Below are 17724 nucleotides of genomic sequence, written 5' to 3' on the forward strand. Positions count from 1 at the left end.
GTCCAGGAGGACAGAATATATGGGATCCAGGGTGAAATAGAAAATAGAATATAAAATTGGCTTGGTTGTAGTGAAGGGTCACTTTTCAGTTTGAAGACCGGTAGCCATTGGTTTGCTGCAAAGATTAGTTTGAAGATGATACCAAAATTGGTGCTGTGGTGGACAATGAAGAAGGTTGTCCTAAGTTTATAATGGGATCTAGATCAACTATATAAAGGGTAAAAGAGGGTTGAGGGTAGATATTGGAGCAATAGAAAATGACGCTGGAGGTATTGTAATGAGAGATACAGAGATGGCAGAGAAACTGAATGTGTATTTTGCACCAGTCTTTACAGTGGAAGACATCTGCAGTGTACCAGACATTCAAGAGTATCAGGGAAGTGAAGCATGTGTAGTGAAAATTATGACTGAGATGGTGTTCAGGAAGCTTAATGATCGGAGGGTGGATAAATCTCCTGGAACTAATGGCATGCACCCTCAGGTTCTGAAGGAAGTAGCTGAAGAGATTGCAGAGGCATTAGCAATGATCTTCAAAAATCGATAGATTCTGGCATTGTACGGGATGGCTGGAAAATTGCAAGGGTGGGAGGCAGCAGGAAGGAAACTATAGACCTGTTAGCTTGACATCAGTGGTTGGGAAGTTGTTGGAGTCGATTGTAGGGATGAGGTTATGGAGTACCTGGAGGCACAGGACAAAATAGGCCAAAGCCAGCATGGTTTTCTGAAAGGAAAATCCTGCCTGACAAACCTACTGCAATTTTTTGAGGAAATTACAGGCAGGGTAGACAAAGGAGATGCAGTAGATGTGGTCTACTTGGATTTTCAGAAGGCCTTTGACAAGGTGCCGCACGTGAGGCTGCTTAGCAAGATAAGAGCCCATGGAATTTCAGGGAAGTTACTAGTATGGGTGGAGCATTGGCTGATCAGCAGAAAACAGAGTGGCAATAAATGGATCCTATTCTGGCTGGCTGCCAGTTACCAGTGGAGTTCCACAGGGGTCGGTGTTGGGACTGCTGCTTTATACGATGTATGTCAATCATTTGGACTCTGGGATTAATGGATTTGTGGTTAAATTTGCTGATGACACAAAGATCGGTGGAAGAGCGGATAATGTTGAGGAAGCAGAGAGCCTACAGAGAGACTTGGATAGTTTAGGGGAATGGGCAAAGAAGTGGCAAATAAAATAGTGTTGGAAAGTGTATGGTCATGCACTTTGGTGGAAAAAATAAATGGGCAGACTTATTTAGATGGGGAGAGAATTCAAAATGCAAAGTTGTGAAAGGACTTGGGAGTCTTTGTGCAAGATACCCTAAAGGTTAACCTCCAAGTTGAGTCGGTGGTAAAGAAGGCGAATACAATGTTGGCATTCATTTCTAGAGGTATAGAATATAAGAGCAGGGATGTGATTTTGAGGCTCTATAAGGCACTCGTGAGACAACATTTGGAGTATTGTATGCAGTTTTGGGCTTCTTATTTTAGAAAGGATATACTGACATTGGAAAGGGTTCAGAGAAGATTCACGAGAATGATTCCAGGAATGAAAAGGTTACCATATGAGGAACATCCGGCAGCTCTAGGTTGTATTCCCTGGAGTTCAGGAGAATGAGGGGGGATCTCATCGAAACATTCCAAATGTTAAAAGGCCTGAACAGATTAGATATGGGAAAGTTATTTCCCATGATAGGGGAGTCTAGGATAAGAGGGCACGATTTCAGAATTGAAGGACGTCCATTTAGAACTGAAATGTGGGGAAATTACTTTAGTCAGAGGATAGTAAATCTGTGGAATTTGTTGCCACGAGTGGCTGTGGAGGCCAAGTCATTGGGTGTATTTAAGGCAGAGATAGATAGTTTCTTGATTAGCCAGGGCATCAAAGGGTATGGGGAGAAGGCAGGGGAGTAGGAATGACTGGAAGAATTGGATTAGCCCATGATTGAATGTGGAGCGGACTCAATGGGCCAAATGGCCTACTTCTATATCTTATAGTCTTAACTAGGAAAGTGGGCAAGGGAATAACTGGACAAGGATGAAGTCATAAATTTTGGAAAGTGAAAACAGATCAGGAAATATACAGAGAATGGCGGGGTCTTGGGGAGTTTTGTTGAAAAACAAAACCTTGGAAGTAAAACAACATAGTGTCTGGAAGTGGTGACAAAGACATACGGTATGCTTACCTTCTGGTGTCTGGGCTGTGGGAAGTATGTGACGGCACTGGAGGATGCAGGAAAGATTCACAGGAATGTTGCCTGTAGTGCAAGGTTTGAGTTATGGGGAGTGATTAGATAAGCTAGAACTATCCCTTCTAGAGTGAAGGAAACTGAGGGGTGACTTTGTAGAAGTTTAGAAAATGATGAAGGGCACGAATGGGGTAGATAGTCTTCTTCCACAGGTAATGGGGTCTAAAACCGGAAGGTTAAGGTGAGAGGTGAAAGATTTAAAGCAAATCTGAGGGGCGTTTTATTTTACACAGGTGTTCGTATTTGGAATGAGCTGCCAGAGGAAGTTGCAGAGGCAGTTACAATGTTTAAAATGTATTTGGACAGATTCATTGATGGAAAACATTTAGAGGGATATGGGCCAAACAAAGGTAAATAGATTTAGGGTAGATGGGCATCTTGGTTGGCATGGGTGTTATGTCCAAGGGACTGTTTCCATGCTGTACAATTCAATGAATCTACTGTATATAAAACGATGAACAGTAATAGTGGAAAGTGGTTCTGTTTGGTGCTGGAGTCAAGGACTAAAGATCGCAAGTATCAGGTAAAGGGGCAAAGAACACAGTGACACAAATACATTTTTTTACATGGTGTAGGATTGGAATCTGGAATGTTCTGCCTGCACTTGTGGAGGCAATTTTTATGGAGGCCTTCAAGAATTAGTGAGTTGTTCTGTCAGAGAGCCAATAGAGACGCAGCAAACTGAATAACCCCCTTTATTTCTGTAATCATGATTCTATTACATTTTGAGAGGACTGAAATTCTCATCGCATGTATGATGCACTTGGATGCATATTTGAAGAACCATGATCTGCAGGTCTACAAATCAGAGGAAGCTGGGATAAGCTGGGTTGCTCTCTCTCAAAAGGTGCAGACACCATGGGCTAAATAACAGCTTCCTGAGTTATAAATTTTCTGATTCAAGTTGTCATTTTTTTTAAAATTTGGAAGTCGGATTGCTACCAACTGAGTTTGATTAGACACAACTTCAAAAAATCTGTCAGTTTTTTAAAATTTGAGTTCTACCCAATGTTGTCAAAAAAAACAAATTTTATTACCAATTAACTTGAACAGTCAATTTGTAAATGGGTTATGGAATAGTATCAACAAAATAGTATTGATTAAAATCTGCTGGTCAATTTATAGCACTGGGTGATTTTTATCACTACTGTAAATACTGCTGAAATGATTGGCTTAGCTAGCAGAGCAGCTGCCTCTCAGTACTAAGCAGATGGGTTCAGTCCTGACTTCAAGTGATATTTGTGTGGAATTTGCACAGTCTGCAAGATTTCCTCTTAGTTCTCCAGTTTCCTTCCCCATCCCTAAGATTGCTAGTTGGTATCACAAACATGGGAAAATCTGCAGATGCTGGAAATCCAAGCAACACACACACAATGCTGGAGTTCAGCAGGCCAGGCAGCATCTGTGGAAAAGAGAACAGTCGACGTTTCAGGCTGAGACCCTTCATCAGAACTGGGGGAGAAAAAGATGAGTCAGAGTTAGAAGGTGGGGGGAGGTCCACTCACTTTCTAACTCTGACTTCTCATCTTATTTTTCTCCAGTCCTGTTGAAGGGTCTTGGCCCGAATTGTCGACTATACTCTTTTTCATAGATGCTGCCTGGCCTGCTGGGTCCCTCCAGTATTTTATGTGTGTTTCTAGTTGGTAGGTTATTTGACCACTGTCCCTAATGTGTAGGTAAGTGGTGGAATCTGGCGGGGGGGGGCAGTTGATGCAAATAAAATAAAGGATTAATATTGGAATAATTTATTATTGTCATGTACCGAGGAACAGAAAGCTTTTGTTTGTGTGCCATCAAGACTGATAATTCCATTCCATACATTGAGAAAGTAGAAAGGAAAACTAGGCAGAATATAGTGTTACAGATAAAGTGATTGAGAGACATAGGTAGAGTAGATCTTTTTCCCAGGGTTGAAAACTCTAATACCACAGGGCATGCATTTAAGGTCATTTCAAAGGAGATGTGATAGACAAGTTTTTACATAGTGGCGGGTGCCTGGAATGTGGTGCTAGAGGCAGATGCATTAGGGACTACTTGGATAGACAGATGAATGTGAGGAAAATGGAAGAACATTGCATTGTGTAGGCAGAAAAGTTTAGTTTAGTTGGCCATTTGATTACTATTTTAATTAGTTTGACACAACAGGATGGCTGGGGGGCCTGTTCCTGGCATGCTGAATTTCCTTTGCTTCTTGAGGAAGTAGAGGTGTTGGTGTACTTTCTTGGCTCCACTGTTGATGTGGCTGGAAATCTTAGTGTTATTTACGTTTAGGAACTTAAAACTTTCAACCATCTCCTCATCACCATTGATACAGGCAGCGTAAATGGGGCTTGATCATTGTCTACTCAGTAGTTCAGAGTCCTTGTTTCCATGCTGTATGCCTCAGACTGTTACTGTGTTCATATAAAAGTCAAATAGGATTACCGTTTTTCCAATGTTTGGGTCATGTATGGTTGGAGTATTTTCTTTTGTAAAAATGTTACTTAAAGTACATGATAAAAATCAAGTAAACAACAAGATTTCTCCAGATGCTGGAAATCTTGCACAATATGTACAAAAAGCTAGAGGAACTCAGCAGGTCAGGTAGCATCTATGGACGGGAATAAACGGTTGTTTCAGGCTGAGAATCTTCATTAAGAATGAATGATGACTTCTGGAGAGCTAATGAGTTTATGAATGTTATTTAGCATTGATAAATGGGGGGAAAATGAAGATTTTCTAATGGATTTGTGCTATGGAGCGCTGTTCTGATTTTGAAATGTTCTTTTTCTCTCTGTGAACAGTATTCAAACCTGGAGGTGTTACTCCATGTGGAGATACGATATGATCATGTGGTTTTAGGGTGTTTATTTATCCTTCATTTCCGAACTTGGTCCCTGAGATTTGGATAATCCTCCAAAAGTATTGAATTTTATGTTCAATTACATAATTGTATGTTTCTGGGTTCTAGTGCTTTGTGTACAGTGCTGTTCAGGGAGTGCACGCTGCTTAAGGATCCAGGCTGATAAAACAGGAATCTGAAACTATATTTGAATGACATTTGCAGTCTTTTAATCCCCTTATGGCAACTTTTTGTTAAGGGTTTTATTTCTTTGTACATGTACTGCAAAGCTGTCTTGTTCACGTTGTATTTGTAGTGTGATTCCATCTGATATTGTACCATTACTTATTGTGCTTTCTGGTTCTCCCAAACCTTTGTGCGCCCAGCATTGGCTTTCTGATGCTATAATCACATGTTCATGCCTCTACAAATTAAGTTAGGCTAATTATTTTGGAAAATGTTTGTGGCAAGTATCGAGGTATATTTTCAGTATGTTGAATGTTGCATAAACTTCATTTTTTGCAAATTGCCTAAAAATATATAATTTAAAATGAGCCCTTTTTGTACTATGCCAAATTGATATTCTCAAAACATTTTTCTTTTTCCAGTTTATTCTCCAGATATGCCATCTAGACTTCCAATTCAGGATATTTTTGCAGGACTGGTTACAAGTATTGGTACAGCAATAAGATACTGGTTCCATTACACATTGGTGGCCTTTGCATGGCTGGGAGTTGTACCTCTTACAGCATGTAAGTACATCCCTATGCTTGGTGGTCCCGAATTATTATCATTTCAAGTTTTTAAAAAATCATGCAATGCCTTTTCTTTTACTTTTCTATTGTCATGATTTGTTTACTTTAGCCCTCGTACTGAACTATTTTCAAATTGTAAGCTCAAAATTAAGATAAATGCTGCCAATTAAAATGTGTTGAAGATCCATATTTTTATGCAGTTGTTCAGCTTTGGAGGAAGTAACTTATCCCACTCTGCCTCAGAGTCATACAACAAAGAATCAGGCCCTTCAAGCTATTGAGTCTGTACCAACCATGAAGAGAGAATAAAATTCCTTGTGTTATGTCTTGGTTGCAATGTACAGACATGTGAATTTATAAGTTTAACAGGTTGTAGAAAGAAGCTGTCCCATAGCTGTTGGTCCTGGCTTTAATGCTTTGGTACTGTCTGCCAGATGGAAGCAGCTGAAACAGATTATGGTTGGTGTGACTGGTGTCCTCGATGATGATCCAAGCCTTCTTTCTGTACCAGCTGCTCTAAATGTCCTAAGTGGAGGGAAGTTCATGTGCACAGGTGTGATGGGCTGTCCCTACCACTCTTTGCAGTGCCAAGCGATCAATGTTGATGCAGTTCCCATACCAGGTGCTGATACAGATAGTCAGGATGCTCTCAATGGTGCCCCTGTAGAAGGTCTTGAGGATCTGGGGGCTCATGCCAAACTACTTCAGTCTCCTGAGGTGGAAGAGATGCTGTTGTGCTTTTTTTGCCACACGGCCAGTGTGTTCAGTCCAGGTGAGATCTTTGGTGATATGTATACCGAGGAACTTGAAACTACTCGCCCTCTCAACTGCAGACCAATTGATGTTGATTGGGGCGAGCCTGTCTCTGTTTTTCCTGTAGTTCACAATCAGCTCTTTTGTTTTTTGGACATTGAGGGAGAGCTTGTTACCTTGGCATCATTGTGTCAGGATGTCTACCTCTCCTCTGTAGGCTGTCTCATTACCGCCAGAAATAAGGCCGATCAATGTCATGTCATCGGCGAATTTGATCAGCAGATTGGAGCTGTGTGTGGCAGCACCGTCATGCACAGTTAGCATGGATTTGTGCAGGTCAGGTTGTGCTGCAAGAATCTGATTGACTTTTTCAAGGAAGTGACAAAAATTGATGAAGATAGAGTGGTGACAAAGAGAAAATCTGCAGGTACTGGAAATCCAAACAACACACACACAATGCTGGAGGAGCACAGCAGGCCAGGCAACGTATACAGAAAAGAATACAGTCGATGTTTTGGGCCGAGACCCTTCAGCAGGACTGGAGGAAAAAGATGAGGAGTCAGAGTTAGAAGGGAGAAACACAAGGTGATCGGTGAAACTGGATGGGGGGGAGGGGTGAAGTAAAGAGCTGGAAAGTTGATTGATGAAAGAGATACAGTGCTGGAGAAGGGGGAGCCTGATAGGAGAGGACAGGCCAAGGAAGAAAGAAAAGGGGGAAGGAGCACCAGAGGGATGCAAGGAGATGAGGTGAGAGAGGGAAAGGGGATGGGGAAAAGAGAAGGGGGAGCATTAACTAAGAAACTGATGTTCATGCAATCAGGTTGGAGGCTACCAGGTGGAATGCAAGATGTTGCTGCTCCAACCTGAGTGTGGCCTAATCGTGACAGTAGAGGAGGCAACGGATGGAAATGGCAGAATGGGAAGTGGAATTAAAATGGGTGGCCACTGGGCGATCCCACTTTTTCTGGCGGATGGAGCGTAGGTGCTCCGTGAAGTGGTCTCCCAGGCTGCGTCGGGTCTCACCAATATACAAAGGGCCTCACCGGGAGCCCAGGATGCAGTAGATGTCTCCAACAGACTTGCGTAGGGAGCGATCCCTGCGAAAGGCAGAAAGTTGGGGGGGGGGAGAGAAGTGCTTGGTGGTGGGATCCCGCTGGAGATGGCAGAAATTACAGAGAATTATGTGCTGGATGCAGAGGCTGGTGGGATGGTAGGTGAGGACAAGAGGAACCCTATCCTTGGTGGGGGGGGAGGTAGAGTGGTGGATGTGGTCAATATGAACTTTGGTAAGGCACTTGGCAAGGTTCCCCATGTTATGCTCACTTAGAAAATCATGAGGCATGGGATCAATGGAAACTTTGCTGTTCGGATTCAAAGTTGGCTTGCCCACATAAGGCTTAGAATGGCAGTAGATGGAATGTATTTTATCTGGAGGTTAGTGTCTAGTGTTCCACATGGCTCTCTCTGGGTCCCCTGCTCTTTGTGATGTTTATAAATGACTTGGGTGAGTAAGTTTGCAAATGACCTGAAGGTCCATGGTGTTGTTGATAGAGTGGTAGGTTGTCATAGGTTACAATGAGACATTAATATGATGCAGAGCTGGGTTGAGAAGAGACAGATTAAACTTAATCTAGAAAGATGTGAAGTGATATACTTTGAAAGGTCGAATTTGAAGTCAGAGTGTAAGGTTCAGGCACGATTCATAACCGTGTGCATGAACAGAGGGATCTTGGGATCTACGTCGATAGGTCCTTTAAAGTTGCCATGCAAGTTGATAGGGTGGTTAAGAAGATGTATGGTGTCTTGGCCTTCATTAGCTGGGGGATTGAGCTCAAGAACCATGAGATAAAGTTGCAGCTCTATAAAAATCCTGTTTGACCAAATTTGGAATATTGTGCTCAGTATTGTTGTCTCATTATAGGATAGATGTGTAAGCTTTAGAGCATGTGCAAGGGAGATTTATCAGGATGCTGTCCATATTAGAGAGCATGTCTTATGAGAAAAGCCCTGGCTTGCTTAATCTTTCCTTTTTGGAACGAAGGAGGATGAGAGATGTCTTGATAGGAGTGTATAAAATGATAGGCATAGATTGAATGGGCAGCCATGGTAGAAATGGCTATTACGAGAGGACATGCTTTTAAGGTTATTGGAGAAGAGCATAAGGGGGTGGATCCGGTGTTTTTTTTTACTCAGAATAGTGAGTGCATGGAATTCACTTCTAGAAGTGGTGGTAGTAGGAGCAGATACATTAGGGGCATTTAAAAGACTCAGATAGGAACATGGATGAAAGAAAAATGCAAGGTTATGTGGGGGGGAAGGGTTAGAATGATCTTGGAGTAGGTTAAGAGATTGGTACAACATTGTGGACCAAAGGACCTATACTGTACTGTTCTATTTTCTAGTATTCCTTTAAACTATGGAAAAATCAAAATGCATTTAATTCTGTATAACTTGCTCATATATACACAAGGTAGATTAGTTTCTACTTTAAGTATTTTTAAAAAAAAAAATTTTAGATTGCTTTTTCCTTGACAGGCCTGAGTTCTCTGGATTTGCCACTTGGAAACCTGTCTTTTTTTAAATAGCAAATGGCTTGTCAGTGCTCAGTCCCCCCCCCCCCCCCCCGGGTTCCCATTTGAGTAAATCTTTTTTTTTGCTCTTTTTTTTAACAAGGGGCGATTGATAAGTTAGTGGCCTAAGGTAGAAGGAGTCAACTTTAGAAAACCTACCATGTTTATTTTTCAACATAGTCCCCTCCTACATGTGCACACTTAGTCCAGCGGTCGTGGAGATACAGATCTTGGACCTCCAGAAAGTGTCCACAGCATGGGTGATTGATAAGTTCGTGGCCTAGGGTAGAAGGTGATGAGTTATACAGCCTTCGTTACATGCACATGCAGTTCAACTCTTTGAGTGATTATGCAGAAAGTTTGAAGTTAGTAACTCATCTCCTTCTACCTTAGGCCACAAACTTATCAATCACCCCTCGTACTTCCCATCATTATCTTATCATTAGGTGTAATCAATGGGGATGGAATCATATCATTTCCAATCTCTTGATTCTGTATTTGATGTTATGCAAGGTTAAATCCCTGGTTTAAATAGCTGTCAAAGCAATTTTAAAAAATAATAATTATTAATAATTAGTGTGGGCGAAGAGTGTTTGAGTTTGTGGGACATTGGCAGTAATAATGAGGAAGGAGGTACAGTAGCTGTTCCAATGGGATGGGCTCCACCTGGACCCTGCTGTGACTAGGGTCGTTACGAATCACATAACTAGCATAGTAAGGGGGTGTTCAACAGCTATGAAAAGTATAGATATTGTCTTATGGTCTATGGTCTTGTCTTATGGTCTAAAAGTGAAGGAGTGTGCAAGAGAGGTTACTGAATTCTCCAGAATAAAGAATAAGATAAAGTTTAGAAAGTAATAAGACTTTAACTTCAGGCAACATGGAGATAAAATTGAAAAGAAAGCTGGTGAATGGCCTGATTCTGCTCCTTGTTATGTCTTATGACTTGTGTGTCAGAACTCTTAAAATAATTTCAGTTGAAGTAATTTTTAAATAAAGTAAATCTAAGCTAGTTGCTATTTAGCTATTGTCAGCCATTCCTTTCCATGAAATAATTTGAACTGCTGATCATGCATCAGGTTTAACCAGGCACAGTCTCTCAGGAATTCTTTACCAGTTTCTGCAGATTTTGTTGAAAACTTAAGCTCTCTCACTCTGAGGAGTTCACTGCAGTCAGGAAAATAACATAAACACATCACGATAATATGAGAATATCTGCATGGAGTAGATAGAAATCTAGATGTTGCCTTCAGTCATGCAGGCTAATGTGTATGCAGTGTAAGGTGAAATCTAGCACTTACACCAGAAAGTGGCCTTCTATATATTGACGAGACCCGACGCAGACTGGGAGATCGTTTCGCTGAACACCTACGCTCTGTCCGCCAGAGAAAGCAGGATCTCCCAGTGGCCACACATTTTAAGTCCACGTCCCATTCCCATTCTGATATGTCTATCCACGGCCTCCTCTACTGTAAAGATGAAGCCACACTCAGATTGAAGGAACAACACCTTGTATTCCATCTGGATAGCCTCCAACCTGATGGCATGAACATTGACTTCTCAAACTTCCGCTAATGCCCCACCTCCCCCTCATACTCCATCCATTATTTATTTATATACACACATTCTTTTTTTCTCTCCCTTTTCTCCCTCTGTCCCTCTCACTATACCCCTTGCCCATCCTCTGGGTTCCCCCCCCCCTTTTTATTTCTCCCTGGGCCTCCTGTCCCATGATCCTCTCATATCCCTTCTGCCAATCAACTGTCCAGCTCTTGGCTCCATCCCTCCCCCTCCTGTCTTCTCCTATCAGTTGGGATCTCCCCCTCCCACTTTCAAATCTCTTACTAGCTCTTCCTTCAGTTAGTCCTGATGAAGGGTCTCGGCCCGAAACGTCGACTGTACCTCTTCCTAGAGATGCTGCCTGACCTGCTGTGTTCACCAGCAACTTTGTGTGTTACTTTCACCAGAATGTTTCTGCAAAATCCAAGCTTGTCCGGGTTCAGACATCCAGCTGAAGCTTGACACAGGATTATAGTAGTAAAGAACCATAAAATGAGGAAAAGTTGACAGTAGCTACCAGTTGTAGAACAGGACTACTGCACTTAGACGCAACCAGTGGTAAATAATTAACAGGGAAGTTAGAGGAAAAACATGTTATTTACAACTTGCAGGCAGAATACTTCACTCTTTGTAGCTTGGTATTGTGCACTGACAGAACCCTCCGATGCCACAAAATTCTTATGGGTTGATGTGAGAAGCAATGTCACACCCTTTTTTTAATGAGCTGCATTCCCCCTTCATCACTTGTAAGGAGTCCTAGGTGAATGTAGTTGGTTTGCTCAATCAAGTGAGTCATTGGCACAGAATCTTTAGCATAGCTTGCAGCTAATTACTGTTTGGAAGTGAGTGGACAGTATCAGTTTTCCAATATTTTCATTCTGTATTTGATGTTATCCGCAGAATCAAAAATCCTGTCCTTCGCATGCATGATAAGATGTTTTCCAACAACACAAAATGATTTTATGATATATATTGATTGAAGATTGGTGGTGTGGACAGTATAGAAGAACACTGGCAAAGGACAAAATGAGATGGAGATCTGCTGGAAATATGGGTGGAGAAATATCAGATGGAGTTTAACCCAGTCAAATGCGAAGTTTTGCACTTTGGGAGATTAAATGAAAAGGGACAGTACACTGTTAATGGCAAGACGTTTAACTATGTTGATGAGCAGAGAGATCTTGGGAACCAAGTTCATCATTCCCTGATAATGACTACGCTGGTTAATTAGGTGATAAAGAAGGCATATGGAATGCTTGCCTTTATTAGTGGAGGAACTAAGGCTATGTCCACAATAGACCGGATAGTTTTGAAAACACCGGTTTCATGTTAAAAACGATAGGCGTCCACACCAGGCATTTTTGAAAATACCTCCGTCCACATATTTGGGAGAATCTCCTCCTACTGGGCATGCGCAGGACACATCTACAGAAAACAAGTGAAGAGGAAACGGTGTACGGTTGGCCCTCCTTATCTGCGAGGGATTGGATCCGAGATCCACTATGGATACCAAAAAACGCGGACGCTCAAGTCCCTTATTTAACCTGTCTCAGTGCGGGTGGACTTTAGGACCCAGGGCAGCACAGGACCCGCCGCCCTCAGTGTTTCTGTTCCGTTGACTTATAATACCTAATACAATGTAAATAGTTGTTATACTGTATTGTTTAGGGAATAATGACAAGAAAAAAAGTCTGTACATGTTCAGTACAGACAGAACCATCGTAGCTCTTCTGGGAACGCTGATGCCGATTCTCACGTGATCTTTAAGTTCTTGAGGCTGTAGCGCTTTACATAGCTAGCTAGCCATCCCTAGCACTAACACTTACACAAATTTCAGCTTCTTTCTGCTTTATTGTACAAATGCTCGATTCATTCTTACCAACCTTAAGGCTCACTTTGGAATGTGACATTCCACTTTTCAAAAGATCTAATACTTATAATTTCTCGGCGAGAGATAATACTTTACGGTCCCTTTTAGCCTTCGAGGAATTGCTTTGACCATGTAATTGCTTTTTAAGATCCATTTTTTCACTGAAACAAAGTAGCAAACGAACGAGACGTGAGGCGAACAATGCTCGAACAACGAGTGATGGAGAGAGAACTTCCGGGGTTTTCCCGATTCGCGGTTGGTTGAATTCGCACATGCGGAACTTTTGGATAAGGAGGGCTGACTGTATTATTTCTGTTTCCGTGGCAGAGTTGTGCTATTTCCATTGGTCAAAGCCTAGAATACCTACGACCACAGTGAAAGAAAGTTTTCAACAATGTCTTCGAGGAATACAAAGAAAACCTCCACTGAAAAAAGCAGACCGGACTTCTTCGTTTGGACAGACGATGAAGTTGAGCTGCTTCTGCGAGTTACAAACGACTACAAAGTCAGCAAAGCAGTGGAGAACGTGGACTGGGAGTCGTGCCAAACCAAATACAATGACATCCTTGACCGCTATAAGGAACGCTATATGCGTTCAAGAAAGCAATGAAATGCCGTGCTGCTGCCACCATCTGTTCCGGCACATCATGACAGCGTTTTTAAAAAGCTCCGGTTACCCCGTACACACTATACCGCCCAACCAGTGTCTTCAGATTTAAACCCTCTGGAGAGCGTTTCAGAAAAACTCCGTTTTCGGGGGAGGAAAACACCGTTTCAGTGTGGACGGAGAGTCAAAATGAAGAGAAAAAGCTTCGGTTTTGGATTTATCTAGTCCAGTGTGGATGTAGCCTCTGAGTTCAAGGGTCGGGTAGTTATATTGCAGCTTTATAAAATGATGGGCTGCATCTGATTATTACGTATTTCTGGAGAGGGTAAAGAGGAGGCTTACCAGCTTTATTACGCATGATGTGCCTGGATTAGAGGGCATGTGTTGTAAGGAGCAGTTGGACAAACTTAGGTTGTCCTCTTTGGAGCAGCAGTGTCTGAAGGAAGATCTGATAAGAGTTTCATAAAATTCTGAGAGGCGTAGTCAGTATCTTTTTCCCAGGGTTGAAATGTGCAGTAACAGAGGGCATACATTTAAGCTGAGTGTGGATAAGTTCAAAGGAGGTTTATGAAGTGAGTTTTTTTTTAATACAGTGGTTAGTGCCTGGAATACACTACCTATGGTAGTGATGGAGGCAAATCTAATAAAAGACATTCAAAAGGCTCTTGAATGTGCAGAGAATGCAAAGATATAGGCATTGGGTAGGCAGAAGGGATTAGTTAAGTTGGGCACTTGATTACTGAATCAGTTCTGCACAACATTGTGGACCGAAGGGCCTGTTCCTGTACTATACATGTTGTATATTTTAAAGTTTAGCCAGGCATCAGTTGTGCTTATTTTACATACTTTACCTCTTTATTTCGTAAAAATGTGGCATTAATTATGTTGAGGTTTCTAAAATATTTTGTAATGTGTAAAATAACATTCATCAAGAAATGTATGAGCTGTTTGAGTTATATAATGCTCAATCTACATCTTTTTATATTAAAAAATGTAGTCATGGGTGTAAAACATAAGATTAGAAAAAATATCCATTTGAGTGGCTGTACGTGATCTTTCCTTGACTCTTCCTGTTTTTCGTTTAGGTCGTATCTACAAATGTTTGTTTACTGGCTCTGTGAGCTCACTGTTGACATTGCCACTGGATATGTTATCCACGTAAGTTCACGTCTTTCTCTTGATGAAGTAATGAATTAGATTAGAAGGATCCAAATTCGACTTGCATGTCTCCATAATTTTCCATTTTCATTACTGTGAAATGAAGTATTATTCAACAAGGCCCAATATTGCTTAAAAGTTGATTAGTTAAATGAATATTTGCAATTTACACTTAAGGTGTAGTAATAAATTCCAGTAGTTTAGTTATTTGGCCTTTAAATAGTTGGACTTAAGATTTGAAAATGTTTAATTATAAAACTGATTCTGTATCTTTATGCTTGATTATTTACAGAGAGAATTTGCTGGCAGACTCTTTGCAGGGTTGTTTTGTGGTAATGTGCACACTATGTGCATTCATTAGCCTTGTCTGGTTACGAGAACAGATTGTACATGGTGGAGCTCCACAGTGGCTAGAACAAAATCATGCTCAACCACCCAATGGAGTGGGGCAACCGAATGAGGTAGGGGCTGTTAATTCCCCTTAAAAAGTTATTTACAAGAATAACAAAAAAGATTAGAGACTTAATGGAATTTTGTTTATTTTTTTTCACCCCACTCACTCTTGTCCATCATATACTTTCATTTTCCCTGTTGCTATTCTAAAAGGTGCAAAGCTATTAGTATATATGATTTTTATATCAATTCATTTTGCAAAGTATTTTAGATATGGATTGCTCTGCATGCTAACCCAAGCTGGATAATTATAAATTGTAGGCAGAAGCATGTATGCTGCTAGTAGCATTAGTCATCGTCATATTTTGAGAGTAACCAGTAATTTAGTTCTGTTTTTATTTTTTTTTTCTTATTTTTACCACTGCAAGAAGGATAGTGTCCCCAAGTAACAAAGTTGTTGCAGCGAATGGAGCAAGTAATTTCCCTCTAGCTACAACTAGAGTCTGACCAGGGATGTAAATCCTTGCACCAACATTTTCCCTTTCCCTCTATACTGTCGCTCTGAAAGTTTTTGTTTGTTTAAGAATTAAAGTTTTATCAGTGTAATTCATCAATAATATTGATCTGTCAGCCTCAAGCTGCACCAAATGCTCCAGCGGAGAATCCCCAGAATCCTCAGCAAGCTGAAGAGCCAGATGGAGATGCAGCAGCGGCAGCGGCTCCTGTAGTGGCGGAGAATGCCAACGTTCGTGCAGATGAAGGTGAAAATGAGGATGATGAGAATGAGGACGACGATGATGCAGTGGTTGAAGATGGCGCTGATGCCAACAATGGTGCTCAAGGTATGAGTGGTAAATTTATGACCTGACTGGATCAAAGCTGAGTGTGAGTCCTTTTATTGCTTATGGAGCTATTGCAAAATTTTTTCCTCGCATGTTCACAAAAGATTAATCAGGAGGCAGCCTTTTTGAGTTCATTCATGTAATCAATAATCAAAAACCAGTGAGTCTCACTTTTGTGTTTTAAGTTCACAATCATTGGATCATTAAATGTTTTACAGCACAGGAGGAGACTTTGGCTAGCTGTCCACCAGAGCAAACCACTAAATCCATTCCCTCCTCCCCCACTGAATCCTTGGAAATTTTTCCCCACCATTTATTTATTCTATTCCCTCTTGAAGATTACAGTGGAATTTGTGTACATCACCTGTATAAGCAGTGCATTCCAGATTCTAACTACACTACTACTAAAAACAAAAACAGTCCCAGCCTTTTTAATTGAAGCTTGAAACTGTAGTCTCTCATCCCAGTTACCATTCTCATGAATAGTTCTGGACTCTTGCTATGCTCTTCATGTTCTTTCTATACGAGTCAACCAAGATTAAGCCAGAGGATTTTTTGTGGGGAAATAAAGGTTCTATCTTGACCTATACATCTAATATTGTGTTTGTTATCTATGTATTGTCAGGTGCTTCAACAGCCTTTATCTCCTGGTCTGTATCCTGGATTTATTGCAGTTCGTTGCTCTCATCAATTAGCATGTATTCAGGATAAATAATATCTTTTTCTTTCTAGTATGAATTTTAGAATCTATTTTAATTGTTTGTAATTGTGAATCTTTACCCATGAACTATCAGCCCTGTTCCCCTCCTCCCCACATTAGGAGGGCATATCATCCTCTGATTTTTGACAAAATGAATATAGCATAAGTTTTGGTATTTTAATATGCCTACTCTTAATCTTTATTAAACTCTACCATTCTGTTAGAATAATTGTTAAGGAAGGATTTTATACCAGAGAACTATAAAAGAAACATAATTGTACAAGTGATTTGTGTATAAATAAGGAATTAAGATTGTATTTCTCGTTTCAGATGACATGAACTGGAATGCACTAGAATGGGATAGGGCTGCAGAAGAACTTACATGGGAACGTGTACGTAGTTTTATAGTTTCTCATATTTAGTTTTTAGAAGTTATAATTTCAGTCATTTTTATTCAAAAAAAGAATAAAACAAGTGTTCATTAAATTAAAAATTCATTATACTAAAACATTTATTATGGGTGGCCGGTTAAAATCTGCCTTGAAGAACCAGGATGGATGTCTTTCTCTATACATAGAGCTGGATCCATTTTATCTGTTCAGAAGGTCTGAAGAAAGTAGTACTTCATCATAAAAACATAACAAGTAGAGGCAGGAATAGTTTATTTATCCTTCAAGTTTGCTTCTCATGTAATAAAGATTGGTTTATTTTCACTCTCAACACTTAACTGTCCCTATTTGTACATCTGTTAATGCCATTAATAGTAAAGAATTCTCTATCAATTTTAAATGCAATCAATGGTCCCCCACAGTCTACAATAGGAAATTCCTTCACACTTTCTGAAGAAATTTCTCCTCATTACTATCCTAAATGGACTCCCTTTATTTTGAACCTGTGCCCCTAGTTTTAGATTCTTCAGCCAATGGAAACATTCTCTCCACATCTACTCTGCTTCTTCTAGGCTCTTAAGAAACAGAGCCTTAGTTTATTCAATCTCATCAGCCATCCCAGGAACTAATCTGGCAAATCTTGCTGCACTCCCTGTATAGCACATCTGTCCTTTTTGAGAAGACCAAAACACCAGGTGCTGTTTCAGCAATACTCAACATAACTGCAGTAATGATAAGACATTTAACTAAACTATAAAACAATCGTAATTAATAAACTATATAGCTATAGTTATACATTAAAGTTCCTTATGAGATGAAAAAATGAGATGGCCTCTAGTCAACGATGCATTGCAGGCAGGTGTTTTTTTTAATGGGTAATGGATAATCAGTAAATTAAAGGAACTAACCTTATGGAGTTTCGTTGAATACCTAAAGCTCTAACTAGTATCCATTTTATTTTGGGTTCTTTGAGGAATTCTCCATTCAATATAATGTAGGGGTGGTACTGTAGCATAGTGATTATCACAATGCTTTACCAGTGACCTGGTTCATTTTCCACCACTGTCTG

At 40.6% G+C, this 17724-nt stretch overlaps 1 protein-coding gene across 6 annotated transcripts in view; it reads left to right on the forward strand.

Annotated features, from left to right (window-relative positions):
* Positions 1-17724, forward strand: part of marchf6 (membrane-associated ring finger (C3HC4) 6) — a 79933-nt gene that overhangs the window by 26421 nt on the left and 35788 nt on the right. For all 6 annotated transcript variants that reach the window (XM_063069817.1, XM_063069811.1, XM_063069815.1 and 3 more), the window contains exons 4-8: positions 5667-5810; positions 14259-14331; positions 14624-14792; positions 15356-15566; positions 16597-16658. In XM_063069817.1, coding sequence (XP_062925887.1) covers positions 5667-5810; positions 14259-14331; positions 14624-14792; positions 15356-15566; positions 16597-16658 — 659 coding nt within the window. The remainder of the gene's footprint in view (positions 1-5666; positions 5811-14258; positions 14332-14623; positions 14793-15355; positions 15567-16596; positions 16659-17724) is intronic.

The sequence above is a fragment of the Mobula hypostoma genome, chromosome 17 (assembly GCF_963921235.1).
Source record: "Mobula hypostoma chromosome 17, sMobHyp1.1, whole genome shotgun sequence".
Taxonomy (NCBI): domain Eukaryota; kingdom Metazoa; phylum Chordata; class Chondrichthyes; order Myliobatiformes; family Myliobatidae; genus Mobula; species Mobula hypostoma.